This window comes from Cyanistes caeruleus, unplaced genomic scaffold (genome assembly GCF_971803275.1).
Source record: "Cyanistes caeruleus unplaced genomic scaffold, bCyaCae1.hap1.1 HAP1_SCAFFOLD_65, whole genome shotgun sequence".
NCBI classification, from domain to species: domain Eukaryota; kingdom Metazoa; phylum Chordata; class Aves; order Passeriformes; family Paridae; genus Cyanistes; species Cyanistes caeruleus.
This window is the reverse complement of record NW_028255884.1, coordinates 2,089,097-2,113,475: the sequence shown is the minus strand read 5'-3', so window position 1 is coordinate 2,113,475 and position 24,379 is coordinate 2,089,097. Positions and strand designations below refer to the sequence as shown.

The following is a 24,379-nucleotide window of genomic DNA, read 5'->3' as shown; positions in this document are numbered from 1 at the left end:
TCAGTGGTGTCACACTATAGAGGAATGGCTAGAGAGCAAAGGTCATATTCCCATGCAGCAGTTAGTTGGAAAAGAATTAGACAATAGAGTACAGTTGGTGTGAGATGTTGCAAAGTCAGGAAGGCCTTGCTGATAACTGTTAACTGAGAACAGGACGCTGTGATCAGAAGAATGTGAATTCAGCATAGATGAGCGATCACAGGAATGTAGAATTAGGGTGGAGTTGACCTTAAATGAAGTATCCAATAATGAGCTTGCTTTTTGCACTATGTATGAGCCTAATTATTGATGCTATATAAGTGGTGTTAGAGTTACCAATAAACGAGACTTGCTGATCATTCATATTGAGTGCTGCATTTCTCCCACCGAACTCATCATCACACAACCTGCCCTGGGATGTCACACCACCTTTCTGTGATGTCATGTCTCTTCCTATATGCCACAAAAACACCTTGTGATGTCACATAGCGTTCTGTGATGTCAAACAGCCACATTTGATGTCATTGTTCACTCTGTGATGTCACAGTTGGCACTGTGATGTCATACAACCTGTCCTGAGATGTCACATGGCTTTTCTATGATGTCACTGCCCACTCTAGGATTTCATATCACAACCATGTGGCTTCACAGTCTGCTCAGGGATGTCACAACCCTCTCTGTGATGTTGTACATCTAACCTCTGGTGTCACAGCCCTCTCTGTGATGTCACAACCCACTAAGTGATATCACCCAGGCCACACTGTGATGTCATACAGCCACACTCTGAAGTCACAGCCTGCTCTGTGCTGTCACAGAATCCCCTCTATGATGCTGTAGCTGTTCAGTGACATCACACAACAAACTCTGTCATGTCACAGCCCCAGCTGTGACCTCAAACAACCCACTTGGAGCTGTCACACAGCCCCTTTCTGACATCCCAGCTGCTCTGGGGCTCCAGGACACAGCCACAGAGGTGCGGCTGGGACACAGCCCCCTCTGGCACATCCCACAGCCCCTGCCAGTGCTGAGCCCCTGGCAGCTCTGTCTGGGCCTGCTCTCTGTGTCCCTGAGCTGCCCTGGCAGGGCCCCAGCCCTGCTGGGCTGTGCTCAGGAGCTGCTCCTGGCCAGAGCTGTCTCTCTGCAGCGCTGCCCTTGCCAGGAGCTGCCTCTGGGCCAGGAGCCCGGCCCAGCTCAGCAGCACAGACACAGCACCAGCACTTTCATCACCCTCTCGGGCCTTTGGGGCTCTTGGCATCACACTCAGTCCCTCAGAGTGTGCTCCAGAAACTCCTCAAGAGCTCCAAGTCAGATGGAAACACTGGAGTTTCTTGTAGTTGAAATGAGAGACACGAGTGAGAAAGCGTCCCCAGGTTCCAGGCAGAGCAGAAGAGTGGAGGCCCTGATGGCAGCTGGGGACAAGCAAGGGAAAGGTGTCTGTGGTGCTGAGCAAAGCTGGATGTGTTTCAGGAATGGCAAGGGCCAAGGGCTGAGCCCCAGCCCCTGGCAAGGCAGATGCTGTCCCTCCCTCATTGCTCAGGGCTCTTCCCGGGCCACTGGCATGTGGGGATGTGCAATGCCAAGGGCAGCACCATGGGGCGGCCCCTGCCAGGCTGCTGGGCAGGGACAAGGAGGCAATGAGGCCCCAGGGCTGCCAGGGTCACTTGTCCCCTGCTGGCCTCAGGCCCAGGGCCAGCAGCCATGGCCAAAGGGCTGCACAAGTTGCCTCTGGCAGGGCCTTGCAGCTGCGCAGCCCAGGGCCCTCAGCCTCTACCTGCTGCTTATGTGATGAGGCCTCCAAACCCCATCCTGGGAGATTTTTGGGTCTTCTCCATGGTCTGTGAAAATGGAAACTCTGGTCAAAGTTATTTCCTCACAGATCTTGCAATGACACAACAAGGATCAATATCTTTAAAGTGATCTAGAGTGGATTTGGATTTGTTAGAAGGAGGAAATATTTTACAATGAGAGTGGCACAAAACTGCAACTGCTTTTCCAGAGAAATGGATGCCCCATCCCAGGAATGCTCCCAGAGCAGGAGCTCTGTGCAACCTGACACAGTGAAAGCCCCTCTCCAAGGATGGAATTGCTGTTGTGTGGGTTCTCTGATGTGCTGGGTGCCCTTACAACCCTCCTGGCCAGAATGTCTGCTGAGGGCCAGCCAGGCTGCTGCAGTGGCACTGACCTCACAGCCATCACCATTGCAGCCATGTCCCCTGGGCCTGGCTCTCCCCTTTCCTCTGCCCCTGCCTTTGTCTCTGCTGCCATGAAGAGTTGTTTCATTATTATCTTGTCCCCAGGGTGCTGGGGCCAATTGCTTCCGAGTCAGGCTCCTGGAGCAGCAGTGGCTTTTCAGAGCCCAGCCAGAAATGAGCCCTGAAGCAGCAGCTCTGCAGTGCTGGCCACCAGGCCGGGGTGCCAAGGGAGCCTTCTGGCCATGGCCTGGAAGCAGCTGCTGCTGCCAAGGTGCCTTTGGTGCCTCAGGCTGTCCCTGGCACAGCTCCCAGCACGGCACTCTGCACTTGTGCCCGAGCCCTTCCCTGGCTTGGGGCTGGCCTGGGGCTTTTCCTGCAGCGGGATCTGCCCTGGCCATGGCACAGGAAAGGCAGTTCCTGCTGGAGCAGGAGGCTGAGCCTGGAATGGGCTCAAACAACTCCAGCAAAGCCCTGTTCACCTCAAAATTGCTCCCTAGAGCACTGTAGTCTAATGATTGTTATAGCTCCTATACTGTGGAGTAAATAACTCTTTTTCTTTATTTACTCTGTGGTGTAAATAAATCTGTCTAATCATGCCAGAATCAGTCACAGTGGCATTTGTATAAATACATCTGATATTCCATTGTTAATCCTGTGGGGAAAATTGCATTACGGTTCAATTCCACCTGTCCAGTCTTTACACATAAGCCTTTGACAAACTCTGGGGCTGGGTTTGGATCCAGCTGCTCCCAGTCTCCTCTCATAGAAAGAATTTCAAAGTCTAGGCAGCCTGAAGGGGTTTGAGGATTCCTGGTGGCTGTTGAGTGTCATTTCTCCACCTCATGACTCAGCAGGAGTTTCTCCAATAAAGAAATAAAGCTTTTGCCTGAAGCTCCCACTCTGCCCGTGACAGGAAGCCCTGGGAGTGTCTGTGACATCCCGGCTCTTTGGCAGCCTGGGGACTCCTGGGATGTCACCGTGGAGCCCCCGGGAGTGCCTGTGACAGAGCGGTGCCTTTGCAGCCCAGGGTCCCCTGGGATGTCACCATGGAATTGCTGGGACTGCGTCTGACCACAGGGCTCTTCAGCATCACCAGAAACCCCTGGGAGGTCTCCATGGAACCCCTGTCTGTGCCTGTCTCAGGCCTGGAGCCAGAGCCCATTGCCATGGCAACCATTTGCAGTCCCATCCCCAGGCTCATGGGATCACAGAGCCACAGAATTGGCTGAGTTGGGAGGGAGCCATGGGGATCCTCCAGTCCAACTGCTGGCCCTGCACAGGACACCCCAACAATCCCAGCCTGGGCCTGGCAGCGCTGGCCAAACGCTGCTGGAGCTCAGCCAGCCCTGGAGCTGGGAGCCTTCCCTGGGGAGCCTGTTCAGTGCCCCAGCAGCCTCGCGGGAAAAACCTTTTCCTCACATCCAGCCTAAACCTGCCCGCCTCAGCTCCAGCCGCTCCCTCCACTCCTGGCCCTGGGCACCAGAGGGAAGAGGTTCCCGCAGCCCCCAGCCAGGGACCCGCTCCCAAGGCTGCTGCCATGGCAACCAGGCCTGGCACCAGCTGGGATGCTCGGTTTCCACGGGCTGGGCTTCAGGAATGGCATTCCCCAATTTCCTGCTCCTGCTGAAACCGCACTGCTGCTCGCTTCCCTCCCACCTCCCATGGAAAGCACAAAAGGCAAAGATCCCAGGCTGGGATAAGAACTTTTTATTGAGAACAGCAATGAGATGACGAATTAACACAATCAGAAATAATTCTGGTAACAGAAGGGATAAGACAAATTATTTACAGGGAAAACTAAAATGCCACCGACTGCTTCTTCCTGGCCATGTATTTCCTCCTGCCAAGAAAGGACACTCTTCTCCTCTGGTGAGAGGGAGTCATTTTCCGGCCCCTGGCAATGACCTGAGATGGGATTGAATATAATGACAGGGCCATGGACAGACCCTCATGTTCTTTAATCCCACATCATGACATTGCCATGGGCAGGAAAAGGTACAGGTGTCTTCCCAGCATGGATCCCAGGGAACATGGATCACCAGGTCTCTTAGCAGTGTTGGTCCTCCAAGGTGGGATGAAGCTGGAGCTGTGGAGAAAGCTCTTCCTGCACTTGGGGCACTCGCAGGGCATACCTTAGTGGTGCCTCCGTTGGTGTTGGGCCAAGTTAGACCTGTCTGAGAAGCTCCTCCCACACTGGGGACACTTGTAAGGCCTCTCCCCAGTGTGGATGCGCTGGTGGGTGATGAGGGCGGAATTTCGCTTGAAGCCCTTCCTGCAGTCGGGGCAGCAGAAAGGCCTCTCATCCGTGTGAATCCGCTGGTGCCTGAGGAGATGGGAGCTGGTCTGAAACCTCTTCCCACACTCAGGGCACTCGTAGGGCCTCTCCCCAGTGTGGATGCGCTGGTGGATGATGAGGTGGGAGCTGAAGCTGAAGCCCTTCCCACATTCCCCACACTCGTAGGGCCATTCCCCAGTGTGGATCATCTGGTGGCGGATCAGGCTGTTGCTCTGTCTGAAGCTCTTCCCACACTCCAAGCACTTGTAGGGCTTCTCCCCATCCTGAAGCTGCTCATGGACCACCAGCTCAGAGCCCCGACTGGATCTCCGGCCGCCTTCCCGGCACAGGGTGGGTCTTTCCTCCTCAGAGCACCCTGGGATGGGTTTGGAGCCCCTCCTCCTGTGGGATCTCTGGGGATTTTCCTCCCTGTTGGATTCCTGTGCTGTGGAGCTGCTCAAATCAGCCTCTTCCATGAGGTTCTGCTGAGGGTATTTGTCCTCCCTGGTCTCCATCCTCAGCTCCTTGTCTGGAGGAGGAAGGACAAGGAGAGGATGGGATTTGCCTCCGTGCCAGAGGGAAGGGGAAGGAGATCCCCCCAGTGCGTCCCCAGCAGGACGGCGTCGGCAGCGGGGTTGTCCTGCAGCCGGGGGCCCTGCTGGGCTGGGAGATGGAGCAGGAGAGAGGGGGAAAGGGGCACTGACTTCCTCCTCACCTGCCTGAGTGTCCTGGAGCATCTTCCTCTTCCTCACAGCCTCCTTCTCCATCCAGCCAAGGTTTGGGAATGGGAAATCCTGGTTTAGGAGAAAACAAGGAATGAGCACATGGACTCTGATGGTACTTCTTACCAAGTCCATATTTAGAAATCATCGGGGCATCTTCAGTGTCTTGGTTTGAAAGGAAAGATGTTTGCTAAGGAAAGCAGAAACCACCATTGAAATTGATAAAAACGTAAACATCCCATCCCCTCCGAATTCTTTTAATCTTGAAATCAAAGTGGTCTCAGGTAATGATTTGGGAATAGGAATAATAGTTCTTTACTAAAGAAAGGAAAATGAAAATGCAGCACTACAAAAAAAACCCCAACAAATAAACAACCCACCAACAGAGTCAGAATACAACCTGACACCCTGTTGGTCAGAGTGCTGGTAGCAGTCTGATTAAATGATGGCTGCAGTCCTCCTGGAGTGACTGATGTGGTTCTGTTGAAGCAATGATCCCATAGAAGATTGTAGCTTACCTCTGAAGTTCCCGTGCTGTAGATGGGTCTAGTCTCTCCTCTGGGAATCCAGTGGACAAAGACTGCCTCTGGTGTTCTGATTCCAAGATTATATCCAGTCAGGAATGCTTGGCTCCTCCCCCTGGCTGGAGCATCTCACAATGGGATGATGTCATTTTATCAGTCATGCACTGAGACTCAATGGCCCATTAACAGAAGATATCCCCCTGGAGGAAGGATGGGTGGTGGAAGAGATAAAGAACACTGCCCCACCTGGTTTTAACAGCTGGCCCATTAACAGAAGATATCCCCCAGTTATGAGAGATGGGTCATGGAGGAGATAATGAAAACTGCTCCTCTAGTTTTTAACAGATGGTGATAGAATACATACTTTTGGTTACATCTTGCATTGCAACCCAAGACATGGGGTCCATAAAAACCTCCCAAACACCAAGATTCAGCCCTGAAAATGCCTCCCAGGATTTCCCCATGCCAGGTCTTTCTCCTTTGGTGCTCAGGGGTTCTTCCCTGTCCCAGCTGCTGGGGGTCACGCTTGTACTGGGGGTCCCCAGTCTACTCAGTCCCTGACCTCTTCAGGCTGCTGGGAGTGCCAGGAATATGAAAAGTTCCCCCTGTTTCCATCTCCTCATGTAGGGATGCTGGGACACCCCAGTATCCCCCCAAGGGGCATTTTCCATTCAGCTTTGAAGTTCTTCATTCTCCAAACATCCCCCCCCAAAAAGCAGAACCCAAGAAGGACCCCCCACGATATCTTGGCCAAGTTCCCCCTCCCCGGTCACCTGTGGGATGGGGGGTGATGATCCCATAGGTGGAGAGCTGTGAATTCAGGGAGTGCTTGACCTCGTGGTTCCTACTCCTTTTCCTGATCCTCCTTTGTCCCTCCTTCAGGCTGAAGAAGCTGCTCAAGGAGTCAGAAGCAAAACTCCAAGTCTCTTGGAGCATCAATCAGCCCCACTGAGGGCAGGGACTGCCAAAGGCTCCCCAGGGACTGGTGAGAACAGATCCTGGAGGCCAGGATTGCTGGGAGCCAAAGGCTCTGAGCAGGGAACTGCAATGCTGAGCCAGCCCTGGCTGGGTTGGAGGAAGCAGAAAGGCCAAGCCCTGAGCCCAGGCCTGGCCCAGCAGGGCCTGTCCCTCACGGGTGGCTCAAGGCTCTTTGTGGGGCAGTGGGATGTGAGGGGCAGCAAGGACAAATGCCATAAACCTGTGTGACACTCCAGATCCTTATGGAACCAAGGGGCCAGTGTGACACCATGGGAAGTTGTGGAACCACGGGGATCGTTGTGGCACTCTTGGGCCCATGGAACCAAGGGACCAGTGGGACACTCTGGGGCCTTATGGAAACAAGAGGTCACTGTGAGCCTGCAGGGCTTTAACACCCCAGAACACTTCAATGCTGGTGGTAACCAAAGGTTCCTGTGCTTGAGTTTGGTGCACAGGAGAAACAACAACCAGATCTTCTCAGCATGGACAGATGCAAAGAATATTCTTGGTAGGAAGGGACCCACAAGGATCAAGTCCAGCTCTTAAATGAATGGCCCACACAGAGATTGAACCCACAACCCACAACAAAGGTGATGCTGGCACCATGCTCTGACCAACTGAGCTAAGAGGTCAAAATGACACAAAATTTTACTGGTAAAATATAGACAATCAAGGAATTTTGGCAAAGGGTTTAATACAACATCCAACTGAACATAAAACTCTTACCATAGCATTAACTTTGCAAACTCAGCTCATTTAACCTAAACCCTGCTAACCCTTAAGATGTTATGTATCCAGAAATGTTCCAGATACATAGGATTAGAAGGAGAAGAAATAGAGAACAGAAAGACAGAAGATCTACAGAAAAACACTTCCAGGATGATCCCAGTCACTCCCACTACAATCTCAGTCACTCCCAGTATTTGCTGTTGCACCCAGCCACCCCCAGTATGGTTCCAGTCACTCCCAGATCCCCCCAGTATGATTCCAGTCATGGCCAGAGTGACTCCCTGTCATTCCCAGGATGGGCCCAGTTGCTCCCAGTCACCTCCAGAATGGTTCCAGTCACAGCCAGCACCTTTCAGTCACTCCCATTATGATCCCAGCTAGTTCCTGTAGGATCCCAGTATGACCCAGCATGGGCACAGCTGCTCCCAGGATTATCCAGTGTGGTTCCAGTTGCTCCCATTTACCTCCACTGTGGTTTTAGTCACTCCCAGTCTATCCCAGTTGCTCCTACTCACTCCTCAGGTGCTTCCAGCCTGATCCCAATCGCTCCGAGCCACTCCCAGTCACCCTGAGTGCAGTCCCAGTTCCTCCCAGTTTTCCCCAGAATGGGGTCCCAGTTGTCCCCAGCATGGTTTCTATTTATTCCCAGTGTGTTCCCATTCATCCCCAGTATCGTTACAGACTCTCCCAGTATGTTCCAGTTGCCCTCAGCATGTCCATAGGCATTTCCAGATACTCCCAGTAATCCCAGTCAGGTGCTCGTTATTCCAGTAGGATCCCAGTCACTCCCAGTATATCCCAGTCCAGCACTCCCTGAATTCACAGTCTCCCAACTGTGGGATCATCACCCCCCCTCCCACAGGTTACCAGGGAGGGGGAGCTCGGCCCAGATATCCTGGGGGGTTCCTGGGTTGGGTTTTTGGGGGTGATGATTGGAGAATGAAGAACTCCAAAGCTGAGTGGAAAGTGCCCCGTGGGGGGACATTGGGGGTTCCCAGTGGCAGCTGCTGGCAGAGGCAGCCTGGAGGAGCAGAGTCCTGTGTCCCCCAGGACCTCAAAGTGGGGAGCCCAGAGAGGAGAAGCACCACAATTCAAGGCACCCTCAACAACCTGGAGAGAGGGAGGGGGGTCTCCATGGACCACCTGCACCCCCAAGAAGAGACTAAGGGGAGCAGGGACCCCAGGATCCTCAAAACTTCAAGCATTCCTAAGTGGGGAGATGGAAAGAGGGGAAACTTTTCAGATTCCTGGCACTCCCAGCAGCCTGAAGAGGTCAGGGACCGAGTAGACAGGGGACCTACAGTACAATCGTGACCCCCAGAAGCTGGAATGGGGAGGAACCCAGGAACACCAAAGGGGAGAGACCAGAGATGGGGAAGTCCTGGGAGGCATTTTCAGGGCTGAATCTTGGTGTTTGGGAGGTTTTTATGGACTCCATGTCCTGGGTTGCAATGCAAGATGTAACCAAAAGTATGTATTTTGTCAACATCTGTTAAAACCTGGTAGAGCAGTTTTCTTTATCTCTTTCATCACCCATCCCTCATAACTGGGGGATATCTTCTGTTAATGGGCCAGCTGTTAAAACCAGGTGGGGCAGTGTTCTTTATCTCTTCCACCACCCATCCTCCCTGCAGGGAGATATCTTCTGTTAATGGGCCATTGAGTCTCAGTGCATGACTGATAAAATGACATCATCCCATTGTGAGATGCTCCAGCCAGGGGGAGGAGCCAAGCATTCCTGACTGGATATAATCTTGGAATCAGAACACCAGAGGCAGTCTTTGTCCACTGGATTCCCAGAGGAGAGACCAGACCCATCTACAGCACCAGAACTTCAGAGGTAAGCTACAATCTTCTATGGGATCACTGCTTCAACAGAACCACATCAGTCACTCCAGGAGGACTGCAGCCACCATTTAATCAGACTGCTTCCAACACTCTGACCAACGGGCTGTAAGGTTCTGACTTTGTTGGTGGGTTGTTTTGTTGTTGTTGTTGTTGGTTTTTTTCTTTTATACTGCTGCATTTTCATTTTCCTTCTTTAGTAAAGAACTTACATTCCTTTTCCCATAACGTTACCTGAGAGCATTTTGGTTTCAAGATTATAATAATTTGGAGGGGATGGGATGCTTACATTTTTATCCATTTCAGTGGAGATTTCTGCTTTCCTTTGCAAACACCTTTCAAACCAAGACACCTCAAATGCCCAGGTGACTTCTAGAGATGGGCTTGGTAAGAGGAACCATCAAACTCATTGTGCTCATTCCTTGTATTTTTTCCCAAACCAGGATTTCCCAATCCCAAACTTTGGCCAGATGGAGAAGCAGGCTGTGAAGAAGATGAAGATGTCGAATGACACCCAGGCAGGTGAGGAGGAAGTCAGTGCCCCTTTCCCCCTCTCTCCTGCTCCATCTCCCAGCCCAGCCTGGCCCCCGGCTGCAGGACAACCCCGCTGCTGACACCGTCCTGCTGGGGACGCACTGGGGGGATCTCCTTCCCCTTCCCTCTGGCACGGAGGCAAATCCCATCCTCTCCTCGTCCTTCCTCCTCCAGACAAGGAGCTGAGGACGGAGACCAGGGAGGACAAATCCCCACGGCAGAACCTCGTGGAAGAGGCCATTTTGAGCAGCTCCACAGTGCAGGAATCCAATGGGGAGGAAAATCCCCAGAGATCCCACAGGAGGAGGGGCTCCAAACCCATCCCAGGGTGCTCTGAGGAGGAAAGACCCACCCTGGGCTGGGAAGGCGGCCGGAGATCCAGCCGGGGCTCTGAGCTGGTGGTCCATGAGCGGCTTCAGGATGGGGAGAAGCCGTACAAGTGCTTGGAGTGTGGGAAGAGCTTCAGACAGAGCAACAGCCTGATCCGCCACCAGATGATCCACACTGGGGAATGGGCCTACGAGTGTGGAGAATGTGGGAAGGGCTTCAGTTTCAACTCCCAACTTGTCATCCACCAGCGCATCCACACTGGGGAGAGGCCCTACGAGTGTCTCGAGTGTGGGAAGAGGTTTCAGACCAGCTCCAATCTCCTCCAGCACCAGCGGATTCACACGGATGAGAGGCCCTTCCGCTGCCCTGACTGTGGGGAGGGCTTCAAGCAAAACTCCCACCTCATCAGGCACCGGTGCATCCGCACTGCGGAGAGGCCCTACAAGTGTGGGGAATGTGGGAAGAGCTTCAGCCACAGATCCAACCTCAATATCCACAAACACATCCACGCTGGGGGAGGCCTTACAAGTGTACCCAATGTGGGAAGAGCTTCTCAGACAGGTCTAACTTTGGCAGACACCAACGGAGGCACCGGTAAGGGAAGCCCTGCAAGTGCCTCAAAATACAGGAAGAGCTTTGTGCACTGCTCCAGTTTCATCCGCCCATGGAGGATCCACGTTGGAAAGAGACCTGGTGATCCATGTTCCCTGGGATCCATGCTGGGAAGACACCTGTACCTTTTCCTGCCCATGGCAATGATGTGATGTGGGATCAAAGAATGTGAGACTGAGATCATGGTCCATTATATTCAATCCCATCTCAGGTCATTGCCAGGGGCAGGAAAAGGACTCCCTCTCTCTCACCAGAGAAGGGTGTCCTTTCTTGGCAGGAGGAAATACGTGTCCAGGAAGAGTCAGTTGGTGGTATTTTAGTTTTCCCTGTGAATGGTTTGTCTTACCCTTTCTGTTACCAAAATTGTTTCTGTGTCTGTTTGTTCCTTATCCCGTTGCTGTTATTCATAAATTCTTCTTATCCCAGCCTGGGATCTTTGTCTTTTGTGCTTTCCATGGGAGGTGGGAGGGAAGCGAGCAGCAGCGCGGTTTCAGCAGGAGCAGGAAATTGGGGAATGCCATTCCTGAAGCCCAGCCTGTGGAAACCGAGCATCCCAGCTGGTGCCAGGCCTGGTTGCCATGGCAGCAGCCTTGGGAGCGGGTCCCTGGCTGGGGGCTGTGGGAACCTCTTCCCTCTGGTGCCCAGGGACAGGAGTGGAGGGAGCGGCTGGAGCTGAGGCGGGCAGGTTTAGGCTGGATGTGAGGAAAAGGTTTTTCCGCGAGGCTGCTGGGGCACTGAACAGGCTCCCCAGGGAAGGCTCCCAGCTCCAGGGCTGGCTGAGCTCCAGCAGCGTTTGGCCAGCGCTGCCAGGCCCAGGCTGGGATTGTTGGGGTGTCCTGTGCAGGGCCAGCAGTTGGACTGGAGGATCCCCATGGCTCCCTCCCAACTCAGCCAATTCTGTGGCTCTGGGATCCCATGAGCCTGGGGATGGGCCTGCAAATGGTTGCCATGGCAACGGGCTCTGGCTCCAGGCCTGAGCTGGTGTCCATGGCAACCACCCCTGGCATGGGGTCTCCATGGAGCTGCCAAGGGACTGACCGTAGCAACAGGGGCTGGTGATGGTTGCCATGGAATCAGAACATAACAACAAGGGGCTGGTGATGGTTGCCTGCTAAGGATCAGATTTGTTACAGACCCTCAGAGGGGCTCCATGGAGACATTTCAAGAGTCTCCAGGCTGTTCAAGAGCCGGGATGTCACAGGCAGAGACAGGGGCTCCATAAGAGACTTCCCAGAGGTTTCTGGGGATGCTGAAGAGCCGTGTGGTCAGACGCAGTCCCAGCAATTCCGTGGTGACATCCCAGGGGACCCTGGGCTGCAAAGGCACCGCTCTGTCACAGGCACTCCCGGGGGCTCCGTGGTGACGTCCCAGGAGTCCCCAGGCTGCCAAAGAGCTGGGATGTCACAGACAGTCCCAGGGCTTCCTGTCATGGTGTTGGGGGTTAGGTGTCCTTTTTTTTTAGTTCTGGCTTGCCCGTGGAATTTTTACCCATTAGTTGCTGGGAGAATCTAACTGTGGATACTTGGTGGGTGGTCGACAAAAGACAAACAGTGGCCGGGCCCAGGGGGGGAAGGGGGGCAGGAAAAAAAGGAGGGTGAGGACAGTTTGGATGGCTTTCTTCAGCTTTGGGGAAAGACATATTTGAGCATGGAGCTGCTGCAGTGGGGAGAAGGGAATTTTACCATCACCCAGACGGAGCTGCTGCTGCTTCTCCTTCTCCCCTCTTTGTTGGTGGCCTCACACCCCCTGTCCTGCCGGGACGTGTGGCAGTGCCAGGCACCGCCACGGAGCTGCTGATCCACCTCAGCCACCGGCCCAGGATCTCAGCTCATCCCTGCTGTTCCAGCTGAGTGTTCCTCAGAGCCCTGCAGGAGCACCGGGACTGCCCGCCCGAGGGGGTTTGTGAAACAAAGCCTCTCCTCCATCCCGTCTCAGCCGAGAAAGCTGTCACGGGGTCCCTGGTTCTGTTTTCTTGTTAATGCTGTAGTTAATGTTGTTTGTTTGCCTGGTTATACTAGTAAAGAACTGTTATTTCTACCCCCAGATCTCTGCCTAAAGGCCCCTTGATTTCAGAATTATAATAATTCAGAGGGAGGGCGTCTACACTTTCATTCCAGGGGAGGCCCCTGCCCTCCCTAGCAGACACCTGTCTTCTAGAACTGAGACACTTTGCCAGCAGGTTTACAAAGGTAACTGGGATCTAAGCTGTGCCCTCTGAACCAACAGAGCCAGTCTCCCTTCAGGGTGAGAAGCCACAGCCTCAGTTATAGCCCCAGGTGCCTCCTGTGCCCCAGAGAATGGCCCAGCTCACCTGGCCCGGCCTGGCCTGAGCAGCCCGGACTGGCCTCAAGGGATGGGCTCTGCCTGCCCGCTGTGCCCACAGGGCAGGCCCAAGGGCTCACAAGAGGCTTTCTCCCAGCTTTGCAAAACCTCAGCCAAGACTGTCCCATTTGCTGTGCTGAGAAGAGTAAAAAACCCTCTCAATTTAACTCCACTGCACTCCTCATGGGGTATCCCTGCACACCTCAGGAGAGAGCCCAAATTTTCCCTGTGTGTCTCATGAGGTGCAGGCCCAGGTGATGCCACTGAAGGAAATGTGCCCTCACAGCCCAGGGACGCTCAGCATGGGCTCCCCCAGCCCCTCAGGGCCCCACCGCTGGTCACGGCAGCCCCTGCCTGGCTCCTGCCTGCCCACACCGTGGGCACCCCCAGCTGTTCCTGGACATGGAGCTCAGACAGGGCTGGTGCTGTGTGGGCTTTGCTGGTGGTACCAGCCGGACACTGGGGTGAGATCTCCATCTCTTTATTAGAACAAAAAGCATGGGCCAACCCCTGCTCTGGTGCACAGGGGCTGCCCAGTTTCAGTCCTGGCAGGGACCAGGGCCAGGGGGCTCAGGGGCAGAGGGTCTCGCATGGGAGGTGGGGGTCTTGGGATGCCCTCAAGATGGGGATGCAGATGTAGCTTGGCACATGGGGACAGATGTGAAGAGCAGGGATGACAGATGCAGCTTCTCAGTGACCAAAGTCTTTCGCCAGTCTTCTGAAGCTGCAGAGGTGCTCCTGTGGACAGAGGAGGCGGCTGAGGCCCCCAGCTGCTGCTGGCACACAGGGACCCTCCTGCACAGCAGGGCCCAGAGCAGCCAAGGCTCCCCAGCACGGCTGGAGCTGCTGGCACAGCTTGGCCCAGCTGGACAGCTGCCCCTCAAGGCCCTGGAGAGCAGGGGATGGCTCTGGGCAGGGTCCCTGGCCAGGAGCGGGCCCCAGAGCACCTCTGCCTGTCAAGGGCAATCTTGTCCCTGCTCTTTCTCCTGCCCACCTTGCTTTGCCTCTGCCCGCTGCTCCTGGGGCTGCTCTTGGCCAGGCAGCCTCAGTGGCAGCCAGCACTGGCTGCAGCCCCAGCGGGCTCCCCAGGACAAGGCCCAGCAATTAAGAGGCCAATGAAAGGTCTGGGCAGCAGCAGAACTCTTGGCAGAGTTATTTGGGCAGCCAAGGACTAGCCACAAGTCCACAGCAGCCTCACTGGGAATGTTTCCTGGCTATGAGCAGCCTTTCAAGAAGCTGTTGGAGGCCGAGATCAGGAAAACACTCACCGTTTTGTCTTCCAGCAATACCAGATTCCGGCTCAGCACACCATCAGGAAAAGTGCTCCACCAGCCACAATGGCCATTAACTTAATCAAACCATCTGTTCCCTGGTAGAAAACTCTTCTCATGCTTTCCCAGATGTTCTGAGCATGTCTTGTGGTGCCGGCTGCATCTGTGGGAGCAATGGGCAGTGTGAGCCTGTGCTGTGCTCCACTGCTGAGCTGGCAGCACGCTGGATACAGCGAGGACGTTCTCTGTTTCCCCCAGAGCTGGGGCCTGCAGGCACCTTGCCACCCCTTGGCACAAAACTGCTCAACCCCCTGAGCTCAAATGGCACAATTTCTCTGTGCTGGTCTTCTCCAGGCAGTACTTGCTAAAGACATGGATAAGGATCAGGAAAATGCCCAGGGTTTTGGAAATGCTCCTGGGCCACCCCTCTTCCAAACAGACCCTAAACCTGAACTAGCCCAAGACTGGAAATTTTCAAGGGATGTCAGGGTGTGCATGGCCTGTGCTGCAGTTTGGGCTCCTGTCAGCTGATGCCAAATGCCTTCCTGCAGAGGCTGGGGAGAAGCTGCAGCCAGGCCAGGCTGGGAAACAGCCCTGCAGGGCATGAAAGCAGCAGTGGGGCAGTGAGGCTGCCATGGATCCCTTCCTGCTGTGCCGGGCACGGCATGTCCAGATGTGCAGAGAAAGCCCCCGGCTGCTGAGTGTCAGGAGAAGGCTGAGGGACATGGACCCACCACAGTGTCCCTCCAGATCATTCAGAATTATGTCCAGATATTTGAGTTCCCCCATTGCTACATTACTATCTCCTATAGGTTTGTTCTTCTTCCTCAGGGGAACATAATATAAAGTATTTCTATTTCCCAGGAATGGATCCCACACAACCAGTGCTCAGCCTGTGGGATCAGCAGGGACACACCACACCCCTGTGATGGGAGCTGGGCTTGCTTGCAGAATCCAGCTCAGGAGCTGGGAAAGTCCTCCCTGCAGACACACCTGTGACTCAACAGCCACAGAAGCTTCTCTCATCTCTGCTGTACAGGCAGCACTGAGCCACAGGAGCAGTGAGAGGATCACGCAGGACGAGGGCACACACGTGCACGGCTCTGTCCTGGCACCTGCAGCGATGCTGCCCTGGCCAAGCCTTGAGCTGGCAGCTCTCCCAGGGGGAAAGGCCTTCACTTACCCTCATAATCTTCCTCATCATCAGGCTCAGTAACTGATATGGACGGGGAATCCAGATCATCCTCATCATCAGGTTCATCTGCAAAGAAAGGCAGGACAGAACAGCTCCTGTGACACTGCTGAAGATTCTTCTTCAGGCTGGAGTGGCAGTGAGTGCACCTGGGTGATTGGTGCCCTCCAAGGCACTCCCTCATCTCCAGCTTCCACTCAGGAGCAGGGGCAGGGGGACCACGTGCCTGCAGTGGCCTCACACTGGGATGGAAGGAGCCCCTTGAATGGAAGTCAGGGGAGAAAGGACTCCCTGGAGCTGCCAGCAGCTCTGAACTGAGCCCCAGGCAGGGCCAGAGCTTGGCAGCAGGAGCAGGAGCAACTCAGGTTCCCTGGGGCCAGAAATGAGCCACACAAGGCACAGCCCTGGGGCACAGCCCTGGGCCTGGCCCTTCCCTCTCTGCTCTTTTCCATGGCTGCACAGGGCACACGGAAGGTGACATTGGCATTGCACACAAGAAGAAGATTGACAGCTAAATGCTCCTTCCTCCCACTGACAGCAATGCTGTGGGATCACTCAGGGCTCCAGAAGGGAGCAGGGCAAGGTTTCCAGAATGCATCAACCTTCAGACTCTCAAGGGAAACGGCATGTGAGTGAGCTCTTGCCACCTTGACACTGATTGTTCTGTGCAGAAAGGGACATTGAGAACTTGCCTCCAGCATCTGGCAAGGTCTTCAAACCACCATCTACCACCACTTCCAGATGCTCCATGTCACGATCCAAATCTAGAAGGGAGCACAGATCAGAACCATTCCATGGTGTGCTGGGATCCCCTTCTGCCTTAGGGAACTGGGCACTGCAAGGGGGTCAGGTAAGGCCATGGGAGCCAGATGTCAATGGACATGGCCAAAGCTGCAGAGGAGCCTGAAGAAAGCTCTGGACTGGCTCTGGAAATTCTCAACACCTTTTCCATGCTCTGTGCAAAATCCCTGAAAGGCAGGCACTGCCAAGCAGCAGAGATGGCAGCTCAAGCCTCAGCAGGGCTCAGGCCCAGAGGCCCAGCAATTACCTCCTGTGCCTGTGCCTGGCATGGCCTCCCTTCCTGCAGCAGAGGCTGCCCATGAGCCACTGCTTCCTCTGGGAAACGCTGCCTTCAGCACAGCCTTTGGGTTCATCTCTGGAGAAAGGAAGAGCCACAGCTGGATCAGATGGAACCATTCCCCACTGGGGAGGTGGCATGTTCAAAAGGCAGTATTTGTCAAAGTCATGGATAAGGACAAGGAAAACACCCAGGTTATTGGGGCTGGCCAGGGTCCTCCCTCCTCCAAACAGCCCCTACACCTGATCCAGCCTGAGACCAGGAAATTGCAGGAGATCTCAGGGTGTGCATAGCCCATGGTGTAGTTTGGCTCCCTGTCAGCTGATACCAAATGCCTTCCTGCAGAGGCTGGGGAGATGCTGCAGCCAGAGGCTGGGAAACAGCCCTGCAGGGCATGAAAGCAGCAGCAGGGCAGCAAGGCTGCCATGGATCCCTTCCTGCTGTGTTGGGCACTGCATGTCCAGATATGCAGAGAAAGCCCCTGGCTGCTGAGTCTCAGGAGAAGGCTGAGGGACATGGACCCACCTTGTCCTTCCTGCAGAATTTTCTTCAGCATTTGCCTCATGGGTTTGGATGGCTCATGGGGTTTCATAACTCCTGTAGCTTTGGTATTTCCTCTTGGAGGACCTTAGAGCAAAATAATTCCATTTCCCAGGAATGGATCCCAGAAAACCAGTGCTCAGCCTGTGGGATCAGCAGGGACACACCACTCACCCCTGTGATGGGAGCCAGGCTTGTGTGCAGCAACCAACCCCGGAGCTGGGAAAAGTCCTCCCTGCAGACACACCTGTAACTCAACAGCCACAGAAGCTTTTGTCATCTCTTCTGATCTGAACAGGCAGCACTGAGCCTCAGGAGTGGTGAGAGGATCACGCAGGGCGAGGGCACACATGTGCATGGCTCTGTCCTGGCACCTGCAGCGATGCTCTCCTGGCCAAGCCTTGGGCTCTGAGCTGGCAGCTCTCCCAGGGGGAAAGGCCTTCACCTACCCTCACCATCTTCCAGAGCCTCAGTCCTGGGTGTGGGTTGGGAAGCCAGATCACCTTCAGCAAGAGGCTTGGCTGAAAAAAGAGGTAGGACAGAACAGCTCCCGTGGCTCTGTAGGAGACCCTCAGGCTCCCCAGGGCTGGCAAAGGAGCCATGCAAGGCACAGCCCCGGGGCACAGCCCTGGGCCCGGCCCCTTCCCTCTCTGCTCCTCTCCGTGGCTGCACAGAGCACATGGAAGGAGACACTGGCATTGCAAACGGGAAGAAGATTGACAGCTAAATGCTCCTTCTTCCCACTGGTAGTGACCTGTGGGATCCCTCAGGGCTCTAGAAAGGAGCAGGGCAAGGTTTCCAGAACCCATCAAGCCTGAGATTATGTTAAGAGATATGGCAAATGCTCTTGCCACCTTGTCATTTTGTGTTCTGTAAAGGGAATAGAAGAACTTGCCTCCAGCATTCTCCAAGATATTCAAAGTATCATTCAGTAGCACTTCCAAATAATTGAGGTTGAGTTCCAAATCTAGAAGGGAGCACAGATCAGAACAGTTTCCATGGTGTTCCGAGATCCCCTTCTACCTTAGGGAACGGGGCAGTGCAAGGGAGTCGCGCTAAAGCTGTGGGTGCCAGATGTCAGTGGACATGGCCACAGCTGCAGAGGGGCCTGGGGGCTCTGGGCTGGCTCCTGGTCACTCTCCACCCTCTTTGCAGGCCCTGTGCAGCATCCCTGGGAGAGGTGGCTGGAGCAGCCCAGGCCCCACTGGGGCCCTCTCTCTGCCACAGCTGAAAGAATTGTAAAAGCAATGGGGAAGAACTACAGCAGGCAGTGCCACAACTGTCCCTCAGGCCCTCCCTCCCTCCTGCCCACGTTCTGCTGGGACAGCTCTCCCATCCCATAGGGACTGGGCCAGGCTCTTTCAGAATACAGTGGAAATAGAGTGCCCTCCCCCTCTGCCTATTCCCCACCATGGGCACCCCTTTGCAGCTGCTGCCAGGATTTGGGACCTGTCTCCCGTGGAGGGACCCCAGCAGGACTGCTCAGTAGCCAAATGCCCTGAGCCTGCTGGGGATAATTCCATTGGGCTGTGCTGGTCTTGTCCGGGCTGTGCCTGCACTGCCAAGCAGCAGAGATGGCAGCTCAAGCCTCAGCAGGGCTCAGGCCCAGGGGCACAGCAATCATCACCTCCTGGGGCTGTGACTGTGCCTGGCATGGCCTCCCTTCCTGCAGCAGAGGCTGCCCATGGGCCACTGCTTCCTCCGGGAAACGCTGCCTTCAGCACAGCCTCTCCTTCCGTCTCTGGAGAAAGGAAGAGGGATACATGCATCAGGTGGGGCTGTTTGTTCCCCAACATGAAGGTGGCATCTTCAGGAGGCAATAGTTGTCAAAGATATGGATAAGTTTCAGGAAGGCATCCAAACTTTGGAGCCAGGCCAGCCACATCTACCACAAGACTGGGAAATTGCAGGGGATTTCAGGGTGTGCATGGCCCGTGCTGCAGTTTGGGCTCCCTGACAGCTGATGCCAAATGCCTTCCTGCAGAGGCTGGGGAGAAGCTGCAGCCAGGCCAGGCTGGGAAACAGCCCTGCAGGGCATGAAAGCAGCAGCAGGGCAGCAAGGCTGCCATGGATCCCTTCCTGCTGTGCCGGGCACAGCGTGTCCAGATGTGCAGAGAAAGCCCCCGGCTGCTGAGTCTCAGGAGGAGGCTGAGGGACATGGACCCACTACGGCGTCTCTCCAGATCACTCAACATCTTGTGTCCTGTAGGTTTGTTCCTCCCTCTAGGAGGACCTTAACAGAAAGTATTTCCATTTCAGATGAATGGATCCCACAGAACCAGGGCTCAGCCTGTGGGATCAGCAGGGACACACCACCCACCCCTGTGATGGGAGCTGGGCTTGCGTGCAGCAACCAACCCAGGAGCTGGGAAAGTCCTCGCTGCAGACACACCTGTAACTCAACAGCCACAGCAGCTTCTGTCACCTGCTTCCTGCCACGTTGTCAATGATTATTCCTTGTTGGGACAGTGAGAACATACCTGCATGGGGCTCCAGAGGGAGAAAATCTTCATGAAGCCAAGCTGCTGGAGAAGCCTTCCTACCACCCTCATCTGGAAGGAAGCACAGATCAGAACCATTCCATGCTGTGCTGGGAACCCATTCTGCCTTAGGGAACTGGGCACTGCAAAGGGGTCGGGGAAGGCCATGGGAGCCAGATGTCTGTGGACATGGCCAAAGCTGCAGAGAGGCCTGGGGAGCTCTGGGCTGGCTCTGGTCACTCTCCACCCTCTTTGCAGGCCCTGTGCAACATCCCTGGAGGGGCAGTGGGACAAGCCCAGGCCCCACTGAGGCCTCTCTCCCTCCCATAGAGAAAACCCTCCCTAAAGCCCTGGGGAAAACCATCCCCAATGCTTCCCAGGGAGAAGGGAGCACTGTCCCAGGAAGGGGGACTGAGGCTGCCGGCTCACCTGCTCGCCCTGCTCGCCACAGAGCAGCCTGGGCAGCCCTGTCAGGCAGGGCCACTGCCAGGAGGAGCAGGAGGAGGAGGCGCAGAGCAAAGGCCATGGTGCCTTGCCCACTGCCAGTCCTGCAGCTCTTGCTGCCACCACTGTCCTGACACCGCTGTCCCAATGTCAGCACCGCTGCTGCTGCCGCCGCTGCTGCCACAACAGTCGTGGTCAAGGACTGACTGCTCGGTCCTTGTGGTGCTGGGCAACCACGGGGCTCTGGGACCTCTGTGACCTCAGAGCCTGCTGTCACCTCAGCCTGCTGTCACCCCAGAGCCTTCTGTGACCTCATGGCCTTAGATGTCTGCCCCAAGTGTACTTCCGTCTGTACTAGAGGACTGCTCTGACTGTGAATCTTTGACTTCATCAAAGGGTCATTGCTAAACAAAACCTTGGTTTTGCCTGCTGACATTGCTGGACAGGCAGTGTCCCAGGAGATGCTCTTGATGGTTGCCTCTTTTCCTGGGCATGGCACTGGAGGAGGTCCAGGCCCAGGTGATGCCACTGAAGGAAATGTGCCCTCAGCCCAGGGATGCTCAACACAGACTCCCCCAGCCCCTTGGGGCCCTGCCTCTGGTCACAGCAGCCCCTGCCTGGCTCCTGCCTGCCCACACCGTGGTCAGCCCTGCCTGCTCCTGGACATGGAGCTCAGCCAGGGCTGGTGCTGTGTGGGCTTTGCTGGTGGTACCAGCCGGACACTGGGGTGAGATCTCCATCTCTTTATTGGAACAGAAGAGCTGTGCTGGGCCCTGCCCTGGCAGGAGGGACCCACCTTCAGTCCAGGCCACAGAGCAGGGCGGGTCCCTTCAGGGACACAGGGCCTTGCTTTGGGTGGTGGCAGCATCTGCACAGCAGCAAGCTGGTAATGCAGCTGTGACAGGGACATCACGTATGGGCATGGAGATGTGAAATGTGTGGTGCAGGTGTCCCTGAGGGAGGTGTTGGCCTTTCCTGTGAAGCTGCAGAGGGGAACCTGTTGAGAGAGGAGATGGCTGAGGCCCCAGCTGCAGCTGGCACACAGGGACCCTCCTGCACACTGGGAAATTCTCACTGTGCTCAAAGTTTCCCTCTGAAGACTAAGAGCTGAATGTGGATGGGCTTAGCAGCTGATCTGCAGGCCAAACAATTGAGGTAGCAAAAGAAGAAATTGAGAAAATACAAGTTTATCAATAGCAAGGAAGAAAGCAAGGCAGTTAGCATGGAAACCAATAAAAAGGGATATAAGGGGTATTTGCAGTTGTAATAAATGGAATTGGTTCGTGCTAACTAAATTGTAACTGTTATTAAAGTTATTATTAGAAACAATCAAGAATCAGTGTTACAAAGCAGATGTACCCCTTTGCAGATGTTACATGTCAAAATTAAGGTACAGGATGTAGTTTAGAAGATAAATGGTGTCTCAAGACCAAAATCGCCTTGAGATGGACCAAAATTAGAACAAATTTAGGCATTGGGCCTAAAGATTAGTAAACATAAAGCTAATTAATAGACTTTCATAACACAATGCTCAGTATGTATGCACAAACCTGTAAGGTTATCCAAAGGACAACAAGGAAGAAGAGAAGCCTTCGCCAAAAGACCACCAAAAGAAGACTGAAGACCCCCTAACAACAACTGAGGCATGTGCCGTGAAGAAAAGTGATGTAAAGTCAGAAAAACTTGAAATAGGAGGGAACTTAGAGGAAACATTAAGGAATATGTATAAGGATACAGTATATAAGTTTAGCTTGAAGTGCTTTGTTTTGAACTTGAGGCAGGGTGGGAAGCCTCTGTACCCTGGTCAGTTTTGCTTATGCTTTAATCATACTTAATTACTAGCAGATTATTTATATAAATTTTAATTTTTATTAAACTGTAGTATTTTACTAAACTGTATTCTTTTATAACACATTACTATTCAATTTAGTAAATTGTATTCATTTTTAATTAAACTGCCATTAACCCAAGGGACCTAGTTGTCAAAATTCTAATTTCATTTATAACAATATTTTAACAAAGAAGGCTGTTACAACAACATTGGTATTTACCAAACATGACACAACATGAGCTATATTAACAAAGAAGGCCCCTTACGGTGACAACATTCTGCTGTTCAAACTGTAAAACATCTTTGTGTACTGATCAGGAGGTCACGATTTGCTCTTTACAATCCTGATGCTGAATGTCTCCTTAGGAGGTCTGGTCAGGGAGAAGAATGAGCCCCTTGTGGGCTGCCCCTGTTTGGACAACCTGCTCCTCACCCCGAGCCTCAGCATGTCTGACATCGCCCACCTGGGACTGACATCCCAAAACATTGAGAACATTTCTCTTTATAATTTTTCTTTATAATTAAAATCTAATTAATTAATAAAAATAAATTTTTAAGTTTATAATACTATTATTCTGAATTTTTATAACCTAATTTTTATATTTATATAAAAGAATTTATACATTTTGCGCAACTAAAAACATTATCGGTCCTTGGTTCCAAGTTCCACAATTCCATTCATTAATTAATTGGTCACTATTTCTCCCTCTTTATGCTAATTACACATATTTTTAGTCCTTTGATCATCATTTTTATCATTTTCTCAGACAGGGTAAAAGGGGCCACTTTGGGGTCCATGGGGACTTTTCTGAGGAACATTTGGGGCAGTTTTGGGTCGGGGGACGGAACTTAGAGAGAACTTGGGGGTCTGGAGGACACATGGGGAGCCGGGAGGGCACTTGGAGCGGCATTTAGGGATTCTGTGAGACAATTCGGGGTTCGGGGGAGCACTTGGGGGTCCAGGGGGGCACTTGGAGGTCATGGAGGGGAATCTGGGGGCCCTTCGGGGTCCGGGCGGGCACTTGGGGGGCTGTAACAGGGAATCTCTGGGTCGCGGGGGATGATGGGAGTTGTAGGCGCCGGTATAATGAGGCTTAAGGGTGCCGCGGAGCATCACGGGAGTTATAGGCGCAGCTCCAATAGGTTCCGGTAAGGCGCGGGGCATGACGGGAGATGAAGTCCCGCCCGGAATAGCGCTCTATGGGCGCCGCGGAGCATGATGGGAGCTGTAGTCCCGGAAGTGGCTCGGAAGGCGCGTTCGGCGGTGTGGGGAAGCGCTTGGAGAAGACTTCTGCGTCCGAGCTGCAGGTGCTCTGGGCGAATGTACACGGCTCGGGAGCACTTGGGGGGAACCTGGGGAGCTGTGACCGGGCTCTTTAGGTCGCGGGGCACGGCAGGAGGTTTGGGCGCGGAACTGTGTTGTGGGATGATGGGAGATGAATTCCCAGGAGTGGCTGGAAGGGGAATCTGTGGGGTCGGGAGCATTCAGCGATCCAGGGACACTTTGGGGGACCTCGAACGGGCGCTGAGGGGGCACTCGGGGATCCTGAAGGGTCTGGGGGACACATGGGACCTATGGGGGGCGATCCCGGGGTTCTGGGGAGCGCAGGGCATATTCGCAGTTCCTCACAGCCTGGTCTCAATTGCCCCCTGGAGGCTCCTACTGACTGCCAGTCTGATCCCAGTATGATCCCAGTCTGATCCCAGAATGATCCCAGTATGATGTCAGTACACAGCCAGTGCAATCTCAGCCACTGCCAGGATGATCCCAGTCCAAACCAGTCCCTGCCAGTGCTGCCACTCCTGGGATCCCCCAGCCCTCTCTGTGTTCCCCCCTCCCACATCTCCCCAGAGGAGCCCCAAGGGCTGGCAGTCCCCAGCCAGGGTCCCCAGCCAGCCCCAGGTTGGATCTGCAGCCCCCAATTTTCCCAGTTTCCCTCTCCTTTTCCCCGGGCCGGGTTCCCCCCGTCCCCAGCGGGTGGGAGCAGCGGAGAGCCCCGCGCTGCCCATCCCGACCTGTCCCGGCTCCATCCCCGCTCCTGCCGTGGGCTGTGAGGGGTTTGGGAACGGGGCACCGAGGGTGTCGCTGCTCCTGGGGGAGGAGGAGGAGGGATGGAAGAGGAGGGATGAAGAAGGAGAGGGAGAAGGGATGGAAGTAGGAGAAGGAGGTGGGGTTAGGGAGGAAGAGGAGGAGGAAGGATGGAAGGGGAGGAGAGGGAGGAAGAGGAGGGACAAAGGAGGATCACGGAAAGGAGAAGGAACCACAAGGTTGAGCACTCCTTGAATTCATAGCCCCCTCCTGTGGGATCATCACCCACCATCCCACAGGTGATGGGGGAGTGGGAGCTTTGCCCGGATATCCTGGGGGGGTCCCTGGGTTGGGTTTATTTTGCGGGCGGGGAATGTTTGGAGAATGTGGAACTCCAAAGCTGAGTGGAAGATCCTACTTGGGGGGACATTGGGGGGTCTCACCATCCCTAAGTGGGGAAATGGAAACAGGG

At 54.4% G+C, this 24,379-nt stretch overlaps 2 protein-coding genes across 2 annotated transcripts in view; both read right to left on the bottom strand.

The window, feature by feature from the left end:
* Positions 1–24,379, bottom strand: part of LOC147647145 (uncharacterized) — a 446,158-nt gene that overhangs the window by 31,123 nt on the left and 390,656 nt on the right. The window lies entirely within an intron of this gene.
* LOC111942404 (uncharacterized) lies at positions 13,508–20,255 on the bottom strand. Its single transcript, XM_086872535.1, has 12 exons — positions 20,033–20,255; positions 19,604–19,675; positions 18,751–18,864; positions 18,019–18,090; positions 17,573–17,644; positions 17,298–17,370; positions 17,109–17,210; positions 16,554–16,661; positions 16,198–16,269; positions 15,497–15,574; positions 14,311–14,476; positions 13,508–13,780 (listed from the first exon to the last, which is right to left on the bottom strand). The coding sequence occupies exons 4-11, from the start codon at positions 18,025–18,027 to the stop codon at positions 14,343–14,345; spliced, it is 648 nt and encodes a 215-aa protein (XP_086728661.1). The 5' UTR covers positions 18,028–18,090; positions 18,751–18,864; positions 19,604–19,675; positions 20,033–20,255; the 3' UTR covers positions 13,508–13,780; positions 14,311–14,342.

Excerpts from the sequence above, each read along its gene's own strand:
- LOC111942404 (XM_086872535.1), bottom strand. Across the intron at positions 17,211-17,297 it reads GCCTGGCTCCCATCACAGGG|GTCCTCCAAGAGGAAATACC; the intron begins GTGAGTGGTGTG and ends TTTTGCTCTAAG. Across the intron at positions 16,270-16,553 it reads GCCAGGCACAGGCACAGGAG|ATTTGGATCGTGACATGGAG; the intron begins GTAATTGCTGGG and ends GCTCCCTTCTAG.